At 39.1% G+C, this 24,743-nt stretch overlaps 1 protein-coding gene and 1 pseudogene across 1 annotated transcript in view; one reads left to right on the forward strand and one right to left on the reverse strand.

Moving 5' to 3' along the window:
* The first annotated feature begins 953 nt into the window (after positions 1-953).
* On the forward strand, positions 954-2,018 carry LOC105725896 (calponin-3-like; annotated as a pseudogene).
* Positions 2,019-8,505: 6,487 nt separating this feature from the next.
* SUCLA2 (succinate-CoA ligase ADP-forming subunit beta) overlaps positions 8,506-24,743 on the reverse strand; it is a 46,693-nt gene continuing 30,455 nt past the window's right edge. The window contains exons 7-11 of the mRNA XM_064373557.1: positions 20,750-20,911; positions 20,495-20,637; positions 15,385-15,505; positions 14,888-14,976; positions 8,506-9,283 (exon numbers count right to left, since the gene is read on the reverse strand). Of these exons, the coding sequence (XP_064229627.1) occupies positions 9,209-9,283; positions 14,888-14,976; positions 15,385-15,505; positions 20,495-20,637; positions 20,750-20,911 (590 nt within the window). The 3' untranslated portion in view covers positions 8,506-9,208. The remainder of the gene's footprint in view (positions 9,284-14,887; positions 14,977-15,384; positions 15,506-20,494; positions 20,638-20,749; positions 20,912-24,743) is intronic.

Genomic DNA, 24,743 nt, shown 5'->3' on the forward strand with positions numbered 1-24,743 from the left:
ACCAGCTTTTCCAATGTAGTGAAGCCCCATTTCTGCTAAAAATACAAAAATTAGCTGGGCATGATGGTGCATGCCTATAATCCCAGCTATTTGGGAGGTTGAGGCATGAGAATCGCTTGAACCCAGGAGGCAGAGGTTGCAATGAGCCAAGGTCATGCCACTGCACTGTGACTTGCTCCTCCTTGCCTTCCACCATGATTGTGAGATCTCCCCAGCCATGCAGAACTATGAGTCCATGAAAACTCTTTCCTGTGTAAATTACCTATCTCAGGTATGTCTTTATTAGCATTGTGAAAATGGACTATTGGCAACAAATGAACCAGGAAGCTTAGGCCACTCCTGGCCTTTTCAATACTTTCCCCAACTTGCTAAACTTAGTGATTTCTGTGTTACGATATTAGTGCTGATTAGACTGTAGGACATGCAACACTTATGACTTCTTTAGTTAATGGCAATTGCTTCACAGATTTACATACCTGTGAGTACCATAATGTTAACCACAACTATTCAATGCTGAGTCTCTTATCCCTAGATATCTGTCTATAGCCTACTTCCAATTTGTGTGTTTACATCCTCACAAATTGGAAGTAATGGAGCTTTTTTCAGTCCTACTAAAAATGTTATCTGTGGACTGAGGCCAGTCCACAAACAGTTCACAGATCTGCAAGGGATAAACAGATATTTAAGAGCAAGTATTGGGGAAATGCAGTGTGGGCAGCAAGTGAGGTGGGTGGCAACTGAGACAGCCAGGCACTTCAGAGTGGACCCCAAGGCTCTGCAGCACCCAGTCTCACCCAGTTGCCCAGGCACTGCCCACACCCTTCTCCTGTGCCACCCAGAGGAGTGAGTTCCAATCATCCCCCGCAGTGGCCACTTCTCAGGCTAGGAGCCAGGAAGCAAAGTGCGAGAGACCCTGGACCCCAGCGTAGCTTCTTCCTGCTGCCCGAGCCACCATGACTCACTTCAACAAGGGCTCTTCCCACAGGCTCTCAGCTGAGGTCAAGAACAAGATTGCTTCCAAGTATGATCATCAGGCAGAAGAAGATCTTCACAATTGGATAGAAGATGCAACAGGCATGAGCACTGGCACCAACTTCCAGATGGGCTTAAAGGATGGCATCATCCTCTGTGAAGTCAGAAACAAGCTACAGCCAGGCTCAGTGAAGAAGGTCAATGAGACCTCATTGAACTGGTCTCAGCTGGAGAATATTGACAACTTTATTAAAGCTATTCAGTGGTATGAATATGTCTTGTGGTATGAAGCCACATGACATATTCAAAGCAAATGATCTTTTTGAGAATGGAAACATGACCCAGGTTCAGACAACTCTGGTGGCTCTAGCAGGTCTGGCTAAAACAAAAGGATTCCATACAACCATTGACATTGGAGTTAAGTATGCAGAAAAACAAACAAGATGTTTTGATGAAGGAAAATTAAAAGCTGGCCAAAGTGTAATTTGTCTGCAGATGGGAGCCAACACATGTGCCAGCCAGGCAGGTATGACAGCTTACGGGAGTAGGAGGCATCTTTATGATCCCAAAATGCAAACTGACAAACCTTTCTACCAGACCACAATTAGCCTGCAGATGGGCACTAACAAAGGAGCCAGGCAGGGATAGCACCAGGTACAAGAAGCGATCTCTATGATCAGAAGCTAACATTACAGACAGTGGACAATTCAACAATTTCTCTATAGATAGGTATAGACAAAGTTGCTTCCCAGAAAGGAATGAGTGTGTATGGACTTGGGCAGCAAGTATATGATCCCAAATACTGTGCTGCTACAACAGAACCTGTCATTCACAATGGAAGTCAAAAAACAGGAACAAATGATTCAGAAATCAGTGATAGTGATTATCAGGCACAATACCCCGATGAGTGTCATAGCGAATACCAGGATGACCACCCCAGAGATTACCAATATAGCGACCAAGGCATTGATTATGAGCCACATAGAAGGAGCTCGGTATTTAGCCCATTGTTTTTATCCAGTGAGAATCAAGCTAGCCTCGAGTAAGTTTTATCTTGTCTTCCTAAAACACTATCAAGCTTATTGTACTTTTAAGAAAAATTGCCTTACATACATTCCTTTTTCTGCCTCTTCTCTCAATGGTTGCCTTTTAGTGCTGTAACAGTTAAATCCTACAGCATAATCAATAACTCACATGTGAAGTAAAAAGGAATACTGTGAAAGGGAAGTACTCTTGTGCAGCCAGTTCTTTTATGCAAAAGTCTATGCATTTTTACAATCGTATATTAAACTGGTATTTTCAAACAATAGGATTTTTTTTTTTTTACAGTTTAGTGTATCTGGTTTCTACGTGGAAGACTAAACTCACGCTTATTGCTAAATGTGCCCTTTGCCAACTAAATCTAAGATGTAGCATCTTAGAGATTTGCATATCAATGTTTCTACAGTACCGTTTGCTAATTTTAAATAAAGTCATGATCAGTGTGCATTTGTGATTATATGTGTACTCATTCTCTTACCTAGTGGACAAGATCTTTTCAGAGTGGTGTTTGTAAAGGGGCATGTACAAAAATGGGCTGTAGACATCTAGGTCTGGGTGGTGCATTTGCTCTTCCTGTTTATGCCAATGTATCAATGTAGAGTTGCTTTGTTTTCTTCAACTGTATTCATTGCTGCATTTCTCAGCATAACTTATCCCATTGTATTTTTTATAAATATTTTTTTGAACAACAAAAAAAAGTATTTAGAAACTTTTATAGCAGTTTGAAAGAGCAATTTTATCTTGTTGAATCAAAAATAAGTAAATAAAAAAATTGAGGCTTTTCTATGCTTTTTTAAAATTTCACTTTTCTAGTAATTGTTTTTCATAAAAGAATTAGTCTATTACAGAATTTTAATTTCTAATTTTAATAAAATAGTCCTTATTTTTAAAAAAATATTTTCTCTCAGTTTAAGAGCTGGCTTATTATAACTTGTGTACAGAAGCATAAATATTGTAGTGTATTAAATTTCCTATCTCTGCCATCACAAACTAGTAGCAATTTCACAGCTTAAAACAACACAAATTTGACCGGGCTAGGTGGCTCACACCTGTAAACCCAGCACTTTGAGAGGCTGTGGCGGGCAGATTATGAGGTCAGGAGTTCAAGACCAGCCTGGCCAACATGGTGAAACCCCGTCTCTGCTAAAAATACAAAAATTAGCTGGGCGTGGTGGCAGGCGCCTGAAATCCCAGCTACTCGGGAGACTGAGGCAGGAGAATCGCTTGAAACCGGAAGACGGAGGTTGCAGTGAGCCGAGATGGCGCAATTGCACTCCAGCTTGGGTGAAAGAGCGAAACTCTGTCTCAAAAAAACAAAACAAAACACAAATTTATTATCTCACAGTTCTGTAGGTCAGACATCTGGATGGGCTTGGCTGGTTTCTCCGCTTAATCTCACAAAACCAAAATCACGCGGTCAAAGAGCTGTGCTCTCAGGAGGCTGTGAGAAGAACCTACCTCAGAAAGTGTTCAGATGGTTAGCAAAATCCAGCTCCTTGCACTTGGAAGACAGATCCTCACATCCTTGCTTGCCGTCAGCTAACAGCCACACTCAAGGTCTCTTGCACACAAACCCGACATCTCAGAGGCGGCGCGGGGCAGTGAATTCTTGCCTCCAGCTGTAGATTATTCTCTACTTTTAAGAGCTCGTGTGATTAGATTGGGCCGGCAGGGAAATCCAGGATAATCTTCCCTATTTTAAGGTCCACACCTGAATTTCATCTGCCAAGTACCTTTACCATGGAAAGTAATGTATACACACGTTTCAGGGATTGGGGCATGAATGATTATCAGGTGAGGTCCAGAAGTCTTCATGTATTTGCTTCTTCATATGGGGAACCTGAAGGCTAAAGCCAAAAGAAGGAAGGCTACAATGACAGAATGACAGACAGTAGTGATGGGAAGGGCAAATCAAACTCCTACACGCAGCTGTCTGACTGGGCCCTGGGAAGGTCAGCGCCGTCAGTCTCATTGGTCCTCGAAGTGGCATTGACTGCTTAGTAAGAGCTTCCTGCTGACTGCACAACCAATGAGAACGCCTGGTGAAGACAGGCAGGTTGGGATGGCATGCATGGGAAGCCTACCTCCCACTAACCATGGAAGGGAGGCAAGACACAGGACGGGAAGAAATGAAGAACAAAAGCTGGTTACTTGTGAAGAAACAAAAAGCTGCCTTTGATCTTAATCCTTGGGAGGCAATGTCATGAATAACAAAGATCCTTAAATTTCTTCTGAATAGAAGAGGAAGCTGAAAGAGGGCGTGGAAAAGGAGAACAAACACTGCCGACGCCTCAGTCGGGAGAGCACTGCAACATGGGTCCAATCCTGGCGTTCAAGGACGCATGGTTATTACCACTTATCTTCTGCATCATCACAAATCTCCCTCCTTCATTCCCAGTGTTCTATTCAGGCTGTCACTTTGACGACCAACTTTTAAATCAACGTTATCTTATCCCTTCACTTTCACTTTTCATTTTAAATCAAGCTTTAATCAAAAATGTATTTGCCAACCTTTACTTTTTTGTTTGTTTTTTTAGACATAGTCTTGCTCTATCACCCAGGCTAGAGTGCAATGGCACGATCTCAGCTCACTGCAGCCTCCACCTGTGGGTTCAGGTGATTCTCCTGCCTCAGCCTCCTGAGTAGCTGGGAATACAGGCAGCTGCCACCACGCCCAGCTAATTTTCGTATTTTTAGTAGATGTGGGGTTTCACCATGTTAGCCAGGCTAGTCTTGAACTCCTGACTTCAGGTGACCCACCTGCCTTGGCCTCCCAAAGTGCTGGAATGACAGGAGTGCTCCACCATGCCCAGCCAACTTTTCCTCATTTTATATCACAGACCTCTAAATCTTTTTTACCACTACACGTTATAGAAATCTAAAAATTGATTTTACCATAGGACTTTCGTCAGCCCTTTACATTCTCACAGGACAAAAGAGCATGACTAATGACACACCATCCAACATTTACATCCATCATTTTGCAACTTCTTTAAATAGAATTCTTTGCAGGATGGAAACAACTCACCAAAATATTAACAGCTTCATTGCTCTGCTGGAGTTGTAAGAGTTGGTTTCTTTCTTTGGTTTTTGCCTGCTTATTTTCCCCCTTCACATGCATCTGCTACCAAATGCCAGAATCAAGCCAGCTTAGTCTAGGCTTTGCAACTGCAAGGTTAATATAGTAGTCAAAACTGGTTATACTCTTAGCACAAATCATAGTAGTCTAGGATCTACTCAACTATACCTTAAAGAACTCAAATGTTAAAATAGGCTTTTTTCGGCCGGGCGCGGTGGCTCACGCCTATAATCCCAGCACTTTAGGAGGCCGAGGCGGGTGGATCACGAGGTCAAGAGATCGAGACCATCCTGGTCAACATGGTGAAACCCTGTCTCTACTAAAGATACAAAAAATTAGCTGGGCATGGTGGCGCATGCCTGTAATCCCAGCTACTCAGGAGGCTGAGGCAGGAGAATTGCCTGAACCCAGGAGGCGGAGGTTGCGGTGAGCCGAGATCGCGCCATTGCACTCCAGCCTGGGTAACAAGAGCGAAACTCCGTCTCAAAAAAAAAGAAAAAAAGTTTTTTTTCATATGAAGCGAGTAGGGCCACAAGGAAGCAAGTATCAGCCCTACATAAAGACTACTCAAGGTCGTATGTATTTTAGGAAATGAGATGTAGGGGTGTATAAGTAGCTACCAGTTGGTTGTATAAAGTCTCCATTCCCCATAATCATTCTCCATAATCATTCTTGCCAAGATTAGTTACACCATTTCAATTCCACTGGTTTTTTAGTCCTTATCATACTTGACTTCTGAGCTGCATTAGACACCATTGATCACTGTCTTTGAAATATTCTTTCCTTGCCTTCCCTAATACTTTGTTACAGTTTTCCCCCTTCAGCTACTTAAAACACAGTTTTGGCCAGTCAGTGGCTCACACTTGTAATCCCAGCACTCTGAGAGGCTGAGGTGGATGATCACCTGAGGTCAAGAGTTCAAGACCAGCCTGGCCAACATGATGAAACCCCATCTCTAATTAAAAATATGTATATACAAAATTAGCCAGGAGTGATGGTGGGCACCTGTCATCTCAGCTACTCAAGGAGGCTGAGGCAGAAGAATTCCTGGAACCCGGGAGGCAGAGATTGCAGTGAGCCAAGATTGCACCATTGCACTCCAGCCCGGGTGACAAAAGTGAGACTCCGTTTTAAACACACACACACACAGAGTTTGAAGCCAGTGCACTCTTCTTTTTGCATTCCAAGCAACAGAAGTCTTCCAAGCTCCTAGCAGATTCAAGGTACCATCTCTGTCCTAGAAGAATCTACTAAACTCTGAGTTAATTCAACATCCACTGTTTGTTCTTTCAGCTTCCAAGCACGAATTGTGATGGTTTTGAAACAAGTTAACAAATTCTTTGATGTTTCTCCCTTTAGGAAGTGTAGCTTAATTTCCCTCTCTTGTAGTTTGGATTTAGAGACTCATTTCTAATAAATAGTGTAGCAGAAGTGACAATGAGACTAGAACACAAAGGCACTGTGGCTTGCAGGGGTACAGAGTGGAGAGCCAGCTGCCATGTGGCAGGGACACAAGCAGCCCTGTGGATAGGTCCACATGGTAAGAAACTGAGGCCTCTGGCCAAAGCCGTACAAGTTAGCCACCTTGGAAGTAGGTCACCTAGGCTCAGTGACACCTTTGAATAACTGCAGCACCAGAACCAATCCCAGCTAAACTGATCCCAAACCCACAGTTATAAGATATAAATAAGATAGTAAATGTTGTTGTTGGAAACTCACTAAGTGTTTGGGGTAAATCTGTTATGCAAGAATAGGTAACTAAAACACTAGCATTACCAATAATATGTATTATATCCTCTCTGATATACCAAGCATTGTTTTTAACTCCTAAGTAGACTTCGAATAATGCAAATGCTAATCTTTTCAGAGTTAATCACTGGCTAGTATTCTTTAGAATGAATCTTTAAATAAAACTGACTGGACTTTTAACTTTATCACAATTTTAAATAGTTTATGGCTCTGATACTCTGTCATATATATGTAAACTACCAAATATATATTTGACTAAAAATATGTATGTTTTCTATATATAAATTCTCTCACATATTCTTGTTCTCTTCCCCTACTAAATAACTCCACTGATGAGAAAAGAGCCAAGGAATCTGAGGTATACTAACATTAAAACTCTTATTGCAACGCAGAAGGACTGCTTGATGCCAGCCTGGGCAATGTAACAGGACCACATCTCTATAAAAAATAAATTAGCTGGGCATGGTGGCATGGACATGTAGTCCCAGCTGCAAAAGGAGGCCGAGGCAGGAGGATCATTTGAACCCAGGAGAGTGAAGCTGCAGTGAGTCATGATTGTGCCACTGCACTCCAACCTGGTTGACAGACTGAGACCCTGTCTCAAAAAAACAAAAAACAAAAGAAGCCCTCATATAGCTAGTAAGTAGTGGATCCCAGATTCAAACCAGTCTACTTTCAAAGTCTTTGCTCATAATCACTACATTTTGCTGCCTCTCATAATACATACATCTGATCATACTTTAAGAACATCACAGTAGGTAGAAGTTCTCAAATCCATCGGTATGGTTATAGTCTACTGCGTGGTCAATATTTCCTTCCATGGCATTAGTTAACATCAATTTTTATGCAGTAGCAAAAGGTCAGTATGTACACACACATACACACATATAACACATATGGAGAGAAAGAACAATGTGTCTACAATCTGTCTAAAAATACCCACCTGTTTCCTGGACACCGCATTAAAATTTTTTAAGTAAAAATATATTAAATTAAAGAAAAAAAAATCCACCTATTACCATATAAAAACATCACACACATTTAGACATGTCTAAGACCAAAAAACAAACTCAGTTTCTCTTCCCCAGTAAAATAATTAAGAAAAGGCTTTGAAGTTAGGCATCCTGGATTCAATCCTCCCCTCTGTTTCTGTTAGAGGATAGACTAGATGGCACACACATAAATAGCAGACTTCCAGTGAACTATCTATCTATAAGTAGCTGTATAATATGTACAGCTGGCTAGGTGCAGTGGCTCATACATGCAATCTCAACACTTTGGGAGGCCAAGGCAGGACTGCTTGAGCCCAGGAGTAAGAGACCAGCCTAAGCAACATAGTGAGACCCTGTTTCTAGTCAAAAAAAAAAAAAAAAAAGTTGTGTATGGTAGTGCCTGCCTAGAGTCCCAGCTACTTGGGAGGCTGAGGTGGGAGGATTACTTGAGCCCAGGAGACAGAGGTTGCAGTGACCTATGATTATACCACTACACTCCAGCTTGGGCAACAGAGTGAGACCCTGACTCAAAAACAAAAGAAAACAAATCACTGTCATGCCAAGTATATAATCTACGAATTGGTTATATTAGACCTCTATAGTGCAATAATGAACACATCAACTTCTACTGTATTTACTTCAAGACAAGCAAACAAAAACCATTACTCCAAATCACACTGGGAGATTTTTATTAACTTAAATTGACATTCTTAATTTTGTCTACAAGTCCTTGGTAAATATGTCTTTATTTGAAACAAACCTACAGGTGTTTCTTAATATCCCAGAATCACAAAGACTTGCAGTTATCAGTGTTTCTAATGATTAAAACAATGTTTAAATAATTACAAAGTTACTTCATCAAAATACTTCGAAGAATATTCTGAGGAGTGTTTGAAAGCTCTGTTTATAAATAGTGATTGATACATTTATTATGCATTTGGTGCTGAAGATAAACACTTTTTACATAAAACATTGTTTTAATATATTGCTTTACTAATGAGGCTAGTTATTAGATATACTGTATTTTAACACTAAAGAATAAAGCTTTATCTTCATATTTATTTTATTTATAGGACTCTTATCAATGAAGAACTTTGTATCCAACAATAATAAACTGGCATATTGTAAATTACATTTTGTAGAAGAAGAAAAAAGACTGGCTGCAACAAAAGAAAGATACCTGCATTATACATGCTTCATACAAACAGTTCATTCTGAATGGCAGAATTAAATGCAGACAAAATGCTTTTAAGTGTTTGTGTGCCTAGATGGCAATTACAATCTCCACACACTAAAAAGAACAATAACACAGAACACAGTATTCTTAATGATTACAGCACATGTAACATCTTCAGCCGTCCACTGGGTTTTCAGATCATATTGGCAACTGAAATTTCACATCCACATGTGCTTGCTTTGCTAAAGTCACTATTTCAGAGAGCTTTACAACCTAAAAGAAAAGAACAAAGAATTTTCACAAAAAGGTAAATTCAGAACTATAGGTCAATGCAAAATTAATATTCACTCAATCTTTTCCATTTAAAACACCTGGGCTATTCTGACATTGCTATAAATCACATTACATTCTTATAAGCAAATGACACTCTCAAAGGATAATCAAGTCTGACATTCTTCATAGCCCAAATTTCAATTACTTTCTGATTAAGCTGTTATACCACCTGTTAGGATTATATATATATGCATTATATAAGATTATATATGTGTGTATATATATCTTATTCTAAATTTTATCTTAAAGACAGAAACTGAGTGTTTTGTTGGATACTTGTTTTGAAAGAAGTATACAATCTTAAAATATTGGGATAAGAGTTTGGGTCTAGTAGTTAGTATTTTACTTTTTGTCAATAAGTTAACAATTGCTAACCTGAGTTCCAATCTGTCTAAAAATATCTACCTGTTACCATACAAAACATCATGCAAATTTAGACATGTTTAACACCAAAAAATAAAAAACCCTCAGCTTCTCTCTTCCCCAGAAAAATAGTTAAGAAAGGACTTCGAAGTTAGGTATCTTGGATTCAAATCTCCCCTCTGATGCTTATGACATATAAACTTGAATAAGTTAACTTATCTAGCCTGTTTCTTCATCTGTAAAAACGGAAATTTTATCACCAAACTCATATTAAATGAGATAACCCTTGAAGAAAATAGCTTAGCATCGCATGCACAGTAAATAATAAATGGTAGTGACTGCTAGTATGATCATCACATTCAATATTATTATTTTTATGACTTCTATAATCTCCCAGTCAATAAAAAACACTGTAGTCACAACTCAAATCAACTGTTCACATTTACCTCATGATCTATTTGATCAAGGTCCTACTAGTTCTTCTCCTTTTCCATGCCCTCCAAGTTTTTCTTAACTCAAGCTTTCATTGCAAAAATGTACACTTTCAGAGAGACCTGTACCTGTAACTGTGTAACTGCCTATCCCACATCCTGAGTAAAAAACAACTTTAAATAGAATATTGTTGTTAGGAATCCCTCCCTTCCCCTAACCTGCTCCTTCTGCTTCTATAATAATCTGCTTACCGCCCCTTGACCCTAAACTGGTATAAAAATGTTGACCGCCCTTTGTTCTTGGCCAAGAGGTTTGAGCTCTAGCTGACTCTCGGATGCCAGCCATTAAAAGTGGACTCTCAACAAACTCAGAGCGTGGCACTTCTGTTTTAAACTCACTTGGATATAACAAGCTGAGATCATGCCACTGCACTCCAGCCTGGGTAAAAGAGCAAGATGTTGTCTTAAAAAAAAAAATTATAGAGTCTAGTATTGATTATGATATAGAGCCCAAAGAGTGTTCCATGAAATGTCTATAAACATAACAGAAGACAATAAAAAATTCTCATCTCTCTGTATCTACTCTGAAGTGTTCTCTGATACACATTGTTGTTAAGAAACAAAGTAAACACTACCATTAATCTAAAGTGGGAAAACGGACGGATGGGCGGGCGGGCGCGCGCGCGCGCGCGCGCACACACACACACTCTCTCTCTCTCTCTCCTTCCTTATCCACAATTTCACTTTCTATAGTTTCAGTTGCCTGTAGTCAACTATGGTCCAAAAATATTAAATGAGAAATTTAAGAAATAAAAAAGTCATAAGTTTTAAACTGTGTGTCGTTCTGAAAAGTGATGAAATCTTGCATGATCCTGCTCCAAGGGGAATGTGAACCATCTCTTTGCTCAGCATATCCACACTGTATAAGCTACTCTTCCATTAGTCATCAACATTATCTGCTCTTGACATCCAACCATCGACATCATGGCTCAATGATCCAGGATGACCCAAAGCAGATGATCCTCCTTCTGCCACATCATTAGGTCAATAGTAGCCTAACACTACGTCACATTGCCTACATCATTCACCTCACTTCATCTTACCAAGTAAGCATTTTATCATCTCCTATCATCACAAAGGTGAGTATACAGCAATAAGATATTTTGAGAGAGACCACATTCACATTCATCACAGTATATTGTTATAATTGTTCTACTTTATTATTAGTTGTTGTTGTTAATCTCTTACTGTGTCTAATACATAAATTAAACTTTATCAAAAGTATGTTTTTAAGTTTAGGAAAAAGCATAGTATATATAGGGTTTGGTATGATCTGCAATTCAGGCATCCACTGGCAGCCTTGCAACACATCCCCTGCAGATAAGGGGGACTACTGTACACACACACACACATACAGACACACACACACACACATATACAATTAGCTTATATTTTTAAAAAGTAGAAAGATAAACCAAAAATTTCTTAAAAAAAAAAAAAAAAAAAGAAGAAGGCCGGGCATGGTGGTTCACACCTGTAATCCCAGCACTTTGGGAGGCCAAGGCGGGCAGATCAAGAGGTCAAGAGATCAAGACCATCCTGGCCAATATAGCGAAACCCCATCTCTACTAAAAAATACAAAAATTAGCTGGGCGTGGTGGCACGTGCCTATAGTCCCAGCTACTCAGGAGGCTGAGGCAGGAGAATTGCTTGAACCTGGGAGGCAGAGGTCACAGTGAGCTGAGTTCACATCACTGCACTCCAGCCTGGTGCCTGGCAACAGAGCAAGACTCTGTCTCAAAAAAAAAAAAAAAAAGAAAAGAAAAGAAAAATAAAGCTTATATTAAAAAAAGGTAAAAAGGTTACTTGTTGAGGAAGAAGGAAAGAGGGAAATATATAAAAGCTAGATTCCCTGATAATACCTCATTCTATAGTTTTGACTTTGGAATCATGTAAATATAAAACGAAAGGTTTTTTGTTTTTTTTAAAAAAAAAAAAAGGAATCGCTTTAAAAAAATGAAACTATATCTAGCTGGGGCAAAACACACAGAGAATTATTTCACATGAATTTTAAAATCCAGTAAGTCGTGGGACATACCCTAAATGACAGAAAGAAATGCAGACATAATTTCTTTCAGTAATCAGACTGTTGGTATTCTTGTTATAATATAAAACTGTCATATCTGTACTAAGGGACAAAGCTTAAATGAATAATTATGATAGTATGGCATGAAAGAAGGCAGAAACAAATGTCAGATCTACTCCTGGACTTCCATTGAAAATATCAGTATAAACTCAAGTATTATCTGTTCTAAAAAATACATATTTTCTCACACTTGCCACTTAAAAAGCCCAGAAACAATAATCAACCCAGTATCCATGAATACTCATAAGGCCCAAATTGTGGTCTCTAAATACCACTGGGCTCATTCAAGTCTGACTAAAGAAATGTAAAGATGAGCCTGAAACCTTTCATCATAACAGAGAGAGGGTATGTCAGAAGGATGCAGCAGTTAACCTGAGGAGGGGTCCCCAATGGCCAAAGGCTGGACAATTTCAATCAATAACAACTTATAAGAACTACATCAAATGTTTAAATCATGGGTTCAAAATAGTATGCCAGTAGAGCACACATGTACATGTGTGTGTGTGTGTATACACACACACCTGAAAATAAAAAATAAAATACAAAAAATAAAAACAAAAAAAGCCTGGGTCATCTTTATTAGACATTACAGAACAATCATTATTTTGAAAATTGGTCGATAATGGCAAAGAATCAGATAATTATCTACTTTTCCTATGCAAAATGTACTCCATGGTAACAAATGGTTGAAACGCAGAAGTTTTACTTTTTAGAAGCATTACATGTAATAAGTGAAGAATGGCAGAATAGCACCACTTTGCAACACAAACAAAATACTGGATCTAAGCTATCATGTCAATGGCTAGTAATACCACAAAAAGTTCTAACACTCTATACCTTTTGATGAAATTAGACAATACCAACTATGAAATATTCTTGTTCCCTCCTCCCCATAATCAAATATGAAAATGGTCAAGCCTATAGACTGAACTCTCAGTTTATAGAAAATAGAGAGGGCAGAGAACATATTAAATGAATGACACCCTAAAGATGCAACCATTAAAATCCAGACTATGAAAAACTTAACAGAACCATCAACCTGGATTTTTCAATGAATAAACCACACACAAAAAAATTTTTTTTAAAAGAGGAAAACGGATTAAGAAACTTAGTGACATTATTAACCAACTGCAATGCAGAGCCTTATTCTGATCCTAACAAAGAACTTAGACAAAAGATATTAGAGAATCAGAAATTTCAACAAAGACAATATTCTTTTTTATAAAACATACTCATAATACCATTACCCCACCTAAAACAAGTAACAGTAATTCCTTTATACCATTATCAATACCTTTATCTTTTATAGATACATGATGACAATGTATGAAATGATATAACGCCTGAGATTTGCTTGAAAATAATCATAGTTGTGGAAGGAAGTAAGACTACAGATAAAACAAGATTGGGCAGGAGCTGACCGTTGTTCAAGATGCTCGCAGGTCTAAGACATTCTGACAAAGATTCTCTCCTTGACCAAACTCTCTTTTGTTTTCTTCAATTTGTATTTATTGAATAAACACACACACACACACACATATGTGCGTGTGTGTGTGAAGATAGGTGTTCGACTTCTCGTCGAGTTCAAGGAGGAAACAGAGACCGGAGTGAGGAAATTAAAAGCCAATTTATTCAGCTCCCGGGCGAGGTTCTATGGTCCTGGAAAGGGGCCAAAGAAGTCGCGCTTCTCTTCTTGGGGCGTGGGGTTTTATAGGGAATAGAGGTAGCTGATTGACTACGGGGGAAACAAAGACAAGGTAGTTCTATTGGGTATTAAAAGACTGGGGACGGGCTAGGTGAACAAAGCGGGGGCATTTCCATTGGGTATGAAGGGAGTGAGCACGGACGAGGGGCTGGTCGAGGACGTACGGGGGAGCTACCATAGGGCAGGTTCTTGGCGGGCCTTTTCAAAATTTCTGGTGGGTGCAGGGCTGAGATTGGAATGTGGAAATGGGCAAGGGGGAGCCCGCGTGGAGAGGGCAAATGCTGAGCAATGTGCTCAGAATGATGACGTAGTTTTTAGGCGCGGAGAGAGAAGGGCGTGTCCATTCGGCTCCCAAGGCGGCACTGGCCTTACAATAGGGTCATGCTGTATTGCCCAGGCTAGTCTCACACTCTTGACCTCAAGCAATCCTCCTGTCTCGGCCTCCCAAAGACTACTTTTAACTGTCTTCTCAACTTGGCCCTAACGTTTGGACTTTTGTATTTGTCCCTGCAGAGTCCAATTTTAGCAAGAATCTTGCTTAAGTCAGTTTAGCCAGGATCCTCCCTTACCCATGATGTGTTCTTTCAGTAATTTTCATCCACTGCCCTCTTCCTTGGTAATAAATTGCCACTTTTCCTTGTTGTATTTGCAGTTGGGCCCAATCTTTCTCCCCTACTACAAAACTCCACTGCAGTAGTCTCTATGCTTATTGCAACAGTCCCCCTGAGGAAAGTCTGCCTTGGCATCTTTCAGCAAGTGTCATAAATAATTGTTTTCTTTAACCATTCATTATACTCATAATATTTAGCTGAAGCACAAATTATTAGCTGTATTAATAATCAGGTTCATTTTAGAATTTGTGTATATAAATCCTCCTTAGATTAACATAGCCCATTTACCATTCTAGCAGCTTCATCCAAGTCATCACAAGCAAGTATTTTAAGTCCACTGTCTGCTATCAGTGCCTTAGCATCATCGACCCGTGTACCTGTAAATGATTTATGCAGATATAAATGTTTTAAATACACACATAAAAGCATTTGAAATTTTTGCCAAAACATGGTACAAGAATGAAACCTCAACAGAGGAGACTTCCATCATTTAGCATAAATGCTTCTAAATCAAAGAAAATACTGTAAAAGCCCTGGTAATTCAGGCAAATCAGAATTCAAGACAAATCACAACAAATAAAAAGTGTATCAAATTATACCAAGCAAAACTATATACATTTTTGCCCAATGTTAAAATTTTTTTAAAAATATAGTTTTAAAATTTCATATTAGGTAACACTTTCAAAGACACAGCTTTTTAAAACTACGTTTTAATGAACTGAACTCCATGGAAATGCAAACTTTTAAGGAATTAGGAACAATTGCAAGATATCTTTTACACTCACCTTGTAACCGTACCACAACAGGGATTCTAATTTCCAAATCTTTTACTGCCATGACTATACCCTGTGCAATAACATCACAGCGCATAATTCCTCCAAAAATGTTGACCAGAATAGCCAGTACCTATGAATAAAGTGTTCTGATAGATTAAAATTTAAAAGAAATTTAAATTCTCTTCCCAAAAAAATACTAGTATATGTGCTTCATGATAAACATTAATTTGACAAAAAGATTTTCAGACCAAACCACCATACCCTCCTCTAGCTCTCTTTATTGAAGTCTGTGTAGTCCACTGCTCACCAGGACTTATTTCCACCTCCTTGGGTAATTGCAACACCTGGTTCACATTTCCTTCTCTACTATATATCATATGAATAAGAGAATCCAATTCCATTTACTTTCTCCTGTTAAACTTGGCCATTCACCAACAGGACTACTCCCAGATCATATTATAAGATAGTCGCATGAGCAAGATCTCCAATTTAGTGTTTGTCACCTATCATTTCTTATTTATCCCTGTAGGAAAAGGGTGTGTTGCATGGCAAGAGTAACACCATCTTGAAGCAAAACTGCCATAATGACCAATATTTGACTCCTGCAGAGCAAGGCCTTCTGCAGCAAGGTCAAGAAATACTGCCTGTAGCATAGATAACCCTTATAAAGAAACAATGCCTGTAGCATAAATGACCCCTCATAAAGATGCTTACCTAACTTCCCCAATGGTCACAAGTTTGACAGGAGGGTCTGAGATATGACAGCTGCACAGGTGTTACCAAAAAAAAAAAAGCTCACTATATGAAGGATACTTTCTGGAGGGCAAGTGTGGGGATCCACCATCTCGCAGCTGCCCAAGCCATAGCTTCTGTTTTTAAGTCCCTATATAAATTTAGTTTCTTTCTGAGAAATGGATTTGCCAGCCTCTTTCTTTGGCCTCTCAGATCCCTTGGCCCTTGGGGGTAGGTGTGCATAAACTGCTCAATGCAAAATAATCCCTGTCAATGCAATCAACTTTTCACACAAACTAGGCCCTAAGATTCAACCAACTTCTATATGGCCCTCTTTTGGCTACATTTCACATCCAAATCTCAGGGCCTGTTTGGGTCAGTATTCTTTCACCATCACAATGACAGTTCTGAATCAGTGTTCTCCTATCCCTTCTAAATAATCTTCCTTTTTTAAAAAAAGAGGGTTTAGTTCACTGAGCTACACCAGGGCTTCTCAAACAGTGAGACTGAAATGGGCTGCAGAGGGCTGAGCGAGGTGGCTCATGCCTGTAATCCCCCCAGCACTTTGGGAGGCTGAGGCAGGCGGATCACCTGAGGTCAGGAGTTTGAGACCAGCTTGAGCAACATGGCGAAACCCCACCTCTACTAAAAACATAAAATTAGCTGGGCATGGTGGCACATGCCTATAATCCCAGCTACTCGAGAGGCTGAGGCAGGAGACTCACTTGAACCCAGGAGGCAGAGGTTGCAGTGAGCCAAGATCCCACCACTGCACTCCAGCCTGGGCAATGAAGAGAGAAATTCTGTCTCAAAAAAAAAAAAAAAAAATGGGTTGTAGATACACCAAAATATTGTTCCCTTCAATTCTTGGGGCAGCTAGGAACGTTCTGGGGCAGCAGGAGCCTCAGGGCCAGTGGACTCTGACTACAAGCAATCTCCATCTACCTCCAAAGCCCCACTGAAATATCTTCTGTGAATGCCATGCCATGAAAACAGTTGAGACACACTGAGCTATACTACACATTGTTTACCTTACCACTATTATTCCCAGACCTTCAAGAAATGAAGCTCTGGAATTCATAATAGACTAGAACTAATAGTAGCCTTTGGCATCTCTCATCTCTCTCCCTCTCACCTCATTCTGGATAGTTTTCATATTTACCACTAGGCACCATCAAACACTCCAGTCTTAAAGTTCTTGGATCTTTACTCTACCAAGCCACTTTCACCTGTAGTCCATTTAAAGTAATTACTACCATGAATAAATCCTAAACTAGACCAGAATGAGTGCCCTCTAGAATATCAAATGTATAAATCTCATTCTCTGCTCAACCTCCTCCCCTTTCACTTTAATGCCTTTTACCTCTAGTTCTATCAAACCCAATCTTTTCCTCTTAAAAGCCTCTCGTCCCTCAATCCCTCTGTAATCTTCTAGTCTATCAGCTCTCAATGGATCTGACTTCCTTCACTATAGAGCCTGGAACATATGACTGAGCAATTCAATGACACTGCTACCTGCCTGCTGACTTCTACCATACCTATTCCTCTGCCATGCTACTTCAAACAATGCGTCTTTGGATGATTCCAGCCATAGTTTATTCAAGGAAAAGTAAAAACTCAAAACAAAACTGGTAACACTAGCATAACCTGAAGAGCAATAAAATAATGATTCATCAGCAATCCTCAACTTAGTAGTCTGCGTCATATCTTTTAACTCTCTTCATAAGCCTCCTATCCAACTCAAGCTCTCTAACTTTTAGCATACAACCTTCCTTTCTAGTAGCACCTCAGGAAAGGAGTAACCACCTTTCCAAAGCTAACCTGGAAGAGATCATTATCTCCATCTACTTACTATATTGTATTTCTTCAGGTCATCATGCCTCTAGCTACATTCACTCTTTTTATTTTCAAACCTCTTCTCTTCCTCCAACTAGAAACAGCTCATCTTGATCTTCTCAACAAGCAAGAAAACATACACCATAAAACTCTCCTAAATCCTACTGTCTTCAGCTGATAATACTACACCCCTTCCATGCCTTTGTTTAAAAAGAAAAAAATCTTGGAAGAGTAATCTCTCCTGGATGTTTCTACTCCCTCAATTCCTGATCAAATCAATCCATTATAATCTGGCCTATGCCTCCATCTGTTCGACTATTCTTACTAAGGTTCCCACTCACCTCTTTCAGTCCTTACTCTGTCTGAATGCTCCCCACAAGCATTTGACATTGTCTCCCAATGCCTTACTTCTCAAAACTCTTCACTTTGGCCCTTCGAAGTCACCACTTTCTCCTGATCTGCTCCTATCTCTGTCATTTGTTCTCTGTTTTTCATTTGGGTTTTCCTTCTCTATGCAACCCTTCAACAAGAATGGAGGGGCCAGGTTCCATGCTTGGTTCCTCATCTCACTTGCATGGATCACCTCACCAACTCCTGAGACTTCCAGCTTTTCTCCACTATAGGAAATACAGTATCTTTTCAACCAACTGTCTACTAGATATAGTCACCACAATCCAAACTTGACATTCATTCTGAAATACCTACTCCTTTACTTTGCCTCTGACAGAATGAAAGGCATCACCACCCAATGATTCTCCCCAGCCCAAAGTCCTAACGTTAACTTAAACAACCCTTCTATGAGGCTCTCAGAAAAGAAAAGAAAAATATGAATTTAAGGAACTCATCTCAGAAATGCCTCTAAGTTAGGTTCATTTGTTTCTTTGCTTTATTCTTACTGATATTGTCTTTGTCAGGGATCTCTTCCATGACAAGAGAATTCATAACAAATGAATTCTCTTCCAAATTGATCTCTTCTGTCAGTGTCTCCCTACTCTTCATTTCACTCTCTACTAATCTTCTTCTAAAATTTTGTTTAAAATAAAAAACAAAAAGGCAGGGAATAGATATACGTATTTGTATATGTGGTGGGGTAGCGAGTTAAAATCCAAACTCCTTAACTATAGATATAGGGATCTTCACAAATGTGGTCGCAATCTGCTAACATCATCTCTTATCATTTATCCCAATAATGCCATATTCTTTACACGTAAGCATCTTACCACCCATGAACATAATGGCCCTCTCTGGATTCCATGTCTTTGTATATTTTCTTCCTCGTGCCCTCATTTAATTTTCAAGACTGCACAAAGTAACATCCATTCAGTGAAGGCCACTCTGATTCTCCCAGTTATTGCCTCTGTCTTCTGTCCTTCCACAGTGCTACTGTCAATCACCCCAGTAAAACTGTAAGTAACTTAAGAGAAGGGCCCATGTATTCCCAAGTCCAAGCACAGTGATCATCACAAAATATATGGCCACTTCAATGCTATCCACATTGACACAGTGGGTTCCCGTTCTGTTTCCAATTCTGATGCCCATCACGTCAGTCCCCTACACTGTAACTCTTCATATACTTTTTTCCATTTTTGCACCTGGGCCCTAAAAGCCATGCTTAGGAAAATAAGCAATTAGAATTCTAATTCACCTTAGTAAGTACTCAATAGTTAGATAATTAGATTGTCTTTAATATTATGCTTCTCAAGTCAAAAGAAGCTACAGAAATTTAGTTCCCATAAAATGTTCACATTTTTTTGAGTAATTATTAAAGAAGGGAAATACACATTTTACAACTCATTTTAGTTTAATCCTCTTTGCAAAATTAATTAATATGGAAAGTAAGTCTGTAGACTCAAAGGGAAAGGCAGTGAAATAAACTTATATTTTAAACAATTCTACAGTCTAACACCACAAAGAAAAATGTACATTGTCAGCAGCATCACCAATAATAAATATTGATTAATGACTTACATATGTACTGAGCATTTTACCGGACACTAGGAGAAGCAACAATGAGTAAGATATGATCCCTATCAATGAAGAATTCTCAGTCTACATCCAGTATGTACTAGGCATTTTACCAGACACTAGGAGAAGCAACAATTAATAAGATATGATCCCTATCAATGAAGAATTCTCGGCCTAAATCCAGTAAGACTAGTTCCACAGAGATTATTATCTTTTTTGAAAGCCTTATAAAATCTACATTGGCCACACAATAGATACATTCCTTAACAAATATCTAGTGATTAATAATACCTATGTCTTTTGAATTATGATAATTAACATCCCTTGCACTTTGATAATCATTAATAAATACATAGCTCTAAAGTACGGCACATTTATAATGATGGATTAAACAAACATTAAAATGAATGTTTTAGAAGAGTATCTTGGTGAATTGCAAAAAAAATTCAAGATATGGCAAAAAAGGACTCAAAATATATATATTAAAAGACATATATATGAATTCTAAGGTATAAAAAATACACTTTTCAATGTATTTATTTTATATAGTTATAGGATATAAAAATACATCAAGCCCTGCCCTTACCTTTTTATCTGAAGTGATAAGCTTAAATGCTTCTGTTACTTGATGGACTGTAGCACCACCACCAACATCAAGGAAGTTGGCTGGAGTCCCTCCATGAAGTTTTATTATATCCATTGTGGCCATAGCCAAACCAGCACCATTTACTATATGGGGGAAATGATTTGTATAAGCAACAAACATAGAGAAAATAAATTAAACTTAGTAAATCCAAATTAAACTTAGTGAATCCAACTATAACATAAAAACACATGGTACCTAGGCAGCCTATATTTCCATCAAGGCCAATGTAGTTGAGATGTGCCTTAGCAGCATCTTTGTCTCTTTCATCTTCCTGGGTCCAGTCTTGTAGATCAAAGATTTTCTTTTGGCGATAGGCTGAATTAGAGTCAAAATTGATCTTTGCATCCATACACAATACTTTGAAGGTAAAAAAAGAAAATGACCTTAATTTCAAGGCAGATACAATAAAGTATCAAATAGTCTTTCATTTAGGGAAAAGACACATTTTAATTTTGTTATTTACTGAAAGTATTTCAATTTATGTTCATCATGAATTCAAACTGTTCCTTAAAAAAAGAGTATTTGGGAATTAAAACTGCCCCATCAAATTTATTGGGTCTACATCCATGCTATGCACTAAAGAAAAAGAAAATCTCAAAAATATTTTAAAATTGTCAAAAATTAACTATCCTTGTTTCCAGCTAACCCTATCACTTTGGCCCCATATCCCATACCCTCTCAGCTACTCAAAAATATTGTTCCAGCAATTCCATCTCTCCTACATTATAAATCTGCCTCCCCCTGACCTTTCTATTGACTAAATCTTGCCGATTTGCTAAAAGTTTTATTTCCTCCGCTTAATAAAAAGAAAAAAAATTATTTTAACTCCCATCTCCCCCTTACTCTTCACGACACAGCAAATCTCCTTGAAGATTTGTCTAGTTAAAAGAGGGGTCTCAGAACAAGGATCTCTGGGAAAAAAAGAAATAGAGGGGTGAGCAAACTACGGCCAGATTTGGCCTGTGCCTGTTTTTATCTTTATTTTTATTTTTTGACACCCAGGCTAGAGTGTAGAGGCATGATCTTGGCTTACTGCAACCTCCACCTCCCAGATTCAAGCAATTCTCATGCTTCAGCCTTCCGAGTAACTGGAAATACAGGTGTGCACCACAACACCCAGCTAATTTTTGTATTTTTAGTAGAGAAAGAGTTTTGCCATGTTGGCCAGGCTGGTCTCAAACTCCTGACCTCAAGTAATCTGCCCGCCTCAGCCTCCCAAAATGCTGGGATTAAAAGCATGAGCCACTGAGCCCAGTCTGTGTCTGTTTTCAAATGGCCTGTAAGCTAAGAATGGGTTTTACACTTTTAAAGTATTATGAAGACAAAAGGGAAAAGAAAGAAGAACAAGAAGAAAAACAGCAGCACCCAAGACTATATGTGGTCCATAAAGCCTAAAATACTTAAGTGCCAATCCCCATGCTTAAACTCCTTGTAACAAATTTTTTTCCTGCCATTCTCTCTTAAACCCACTCTAATTAGGCTTTTACCTCCAGCACTCTACCAAAATGGCTCTTACAAAGGTCACCTCTCTGACTTCACCTTTAGCACTCTACCTGTTCCTCACTCTAATGTAACTATAACATTCTCCTTGCAATTCCTGAAAAGATAAAGGGTTGAAAGAAGTGAGCAATTTCAGCAGCTGCCCAACACAAGAGACAAAGTTTGGAGCCCAAGTAAGTTAAGTACCAATAACAAAAATCAATATTCTTTCAGAGGAAGATAATAGAATTCACTCTATATACCGTATCTCCCAAAATGTATAGAAAACAAGTCAAAATTACCAGATCTGTAATGAAACAGGGAAATGTGACCACTAGTAAAGAGAAAAAACAGTCAACTGAAACTAAACCCAAGGTAACCCAGATTAGGAATAAAGAGGAGACGATCATTAACTTTTTAAAATATGTTTAAGGATTTAAGAGAAAATATGGTCATAATAAATGAACACACAGGTAATCTTAGCAGAAAATAAAACTATAAAAGGGAACAAAATGGAAAATCTAGAACTAAAAAGTATGATATCTGAAATGAAAAATTCACTGGATGAACTTAACAGCAGACTGGTGATGGGTCAGTGAACCTGAAGACAAAGAGAAATTATCTAATCTATAGAAGAAAAAAGAAAAGAAACTGCACCTCAATGACCTCTTGGACAATATCAAGAAGTCTAACATGAAACTGGAAGAAAAGGAGAATGGGTCAGGAAAAAAGTGATGAAAGAAAAATATATCAAGCCAAGATTCTATATCCAGTGAAAATATACCTCAAAAGAAAGACAAAATAAAGACATTTTCAGACTAATGGCAACAAAATTCATCACTAGCAGAACTGTGCTAAGAGAAATGCTACAGAAAGTTCTTCAGGTTCAAGGGATATAACAGGTGGAAACTTGAATCTAAAGTAGTGAATGTCAACAAGGGGCAGTTTTGTCCCACTGGGGACATTAGGAAATGTCTGGGGGCATTTTTGGTTGTCACAAATGGAGGTTGCTACTGGCATCTGAATGCTACTGGGTAAACATCCTGAAAAACATCCTACCAAGCACAGGACAGCCTCCCATAACAAAAAAATCAACCTACCCTAAAATGTCAATAGTGCCAATGTTGGTAAATCTTGATCTATGGGTAGGAAAGAACAACAAAAATATATGAGCAAATTGAAATCAACCCAATAGTCCCATAGATTGTTCTTCTGGATAAACAGTGAAATTGACCTTTCTGGTCTTAAAGTTTGAAACTTGTATTTGTTTTATCTGAGTTCCTTCTTCAGGAAGGGATCTTCAGTCCTCTCAAAAAAAAATCTATCAAAGAACTGAAACTCACCAGATCACCACATCCAGACAATGAGACTCTGGACCCCTCATTCATCATGATTGCTTCCTTGACCCTCCCTAGTTCCTATTTTTTTTTTTACATATTGTTAACATTTTTTTTCCCTGCTGTATAAACCCCTAGTTTTAGCTAGTCAGGGAGATGCATTTGAGACTGACCTCCCATCTCCTCAGTTGCAACACCTGATTAAAGCCCTCTTCCTTGACAATACTTGTCGTCTTAGTAATTGGCTTTCTGTGTGGCGAGTAGCAGGACCTAGACCAAACTCCTGGTGTTTCTGTAACGGATTTTGGTTCGTTGACCAGGAACATGTTGCTTGTGACTCAGCTGATACGGGCCAGGAGTCTCAGAAGCCCTCCTAAGCAGCTGCCCACCCAATTTTGGCTGAAGCTATCAGTTTCTCTCTGGCCCCATCACAGCTGGCCCCAACCACCTTCCTTATTGCCTCCTTAGAACTGTCTTTGAAACCTAATATCAGCATCCATATAAGTGAGTGTCCTTTGTGGGTCCAGATAGCAGGATTTGCTCCTCTCAATTTGGGAAAGTTTTAAAAGAATTTTCATTTGTAGGTTGAACAAGACCAAATGACTGAGAGAGGGAAGCACCCTAACTTTCAGTATGAACATTCTTGGGGGCTTTTTTTGTAATTGTGGGTTGTGTCCAGGCAAGTGAATATCTTTTGTGGGTACCAGACAGTGGGATCAGCTCTTCTCAATTTGGGAAATTCCTAATAAATTTCTGTTTGCAGTTGACCAAGCCCAACTGATGGAGAGACGAAGCACCCCAAGTGTTTCAGTGTGGATATTCTTGGAGCTTGTTTGTTGCTGTAGCAGTTGGATTGTGTTTGGGTGATTGTGTGTGTTTTATATAGTCATAGGCCGGGTGCGGTGGCTCATGCCTGTAATCCCGGCACTTTGGGAGGTCGAGGCGGGTGGATCACGAGGTCAAGAGATCGAGACCATCCTGGTCAACATGGTGAAACCCCATCTCTACTAAAAATACAAAAAATTAGCTGGGCATGGTGGCACATGCCTGTAATCCCAGCTACTCAGGAGGCTGAGGCAGGAGAATTGCCTGAACCCAGGAGGCAGAGGTTGCAGTGAGCCAAGATCGCGCCATTGCACTCCAGCCTGGGTAACAAGAGCGAAACTCCGTCTCAAAAAAAAAAAAAAAAAAGAAATTAGAATTTGGTAAAATGACACACTTTTGCAATACCGTTTGGTCCCAGCGTTGTTTGGAATCTGGAATTTGCTGATGAATGAAAAAGTTCATTGGATGGAGTTGCATGTATCCAGGCTTTGGTGCTGCTATCCTACGCAGGGTTGGGCCTGGTTAGTATGTGATATTCTCCTTTGATG

The sequence above is a fragment of the Aotus nancymaae genome, unplaced genomic scaffold (genome assembly GCF_030222135.1).
Source record: "Aotus nancymaae isolate 86718 unplaced genomic scaffold, 86718_ANA_hifiasm-v0.15.2.pri h1tg000009l, whole genome shotgun sequence".
Lineage (NCBI taxonomy): Eukaryota > Metazoa > Chordata > Mammalia > Primates > Aotidae > Aotus > Aotus nancymaae.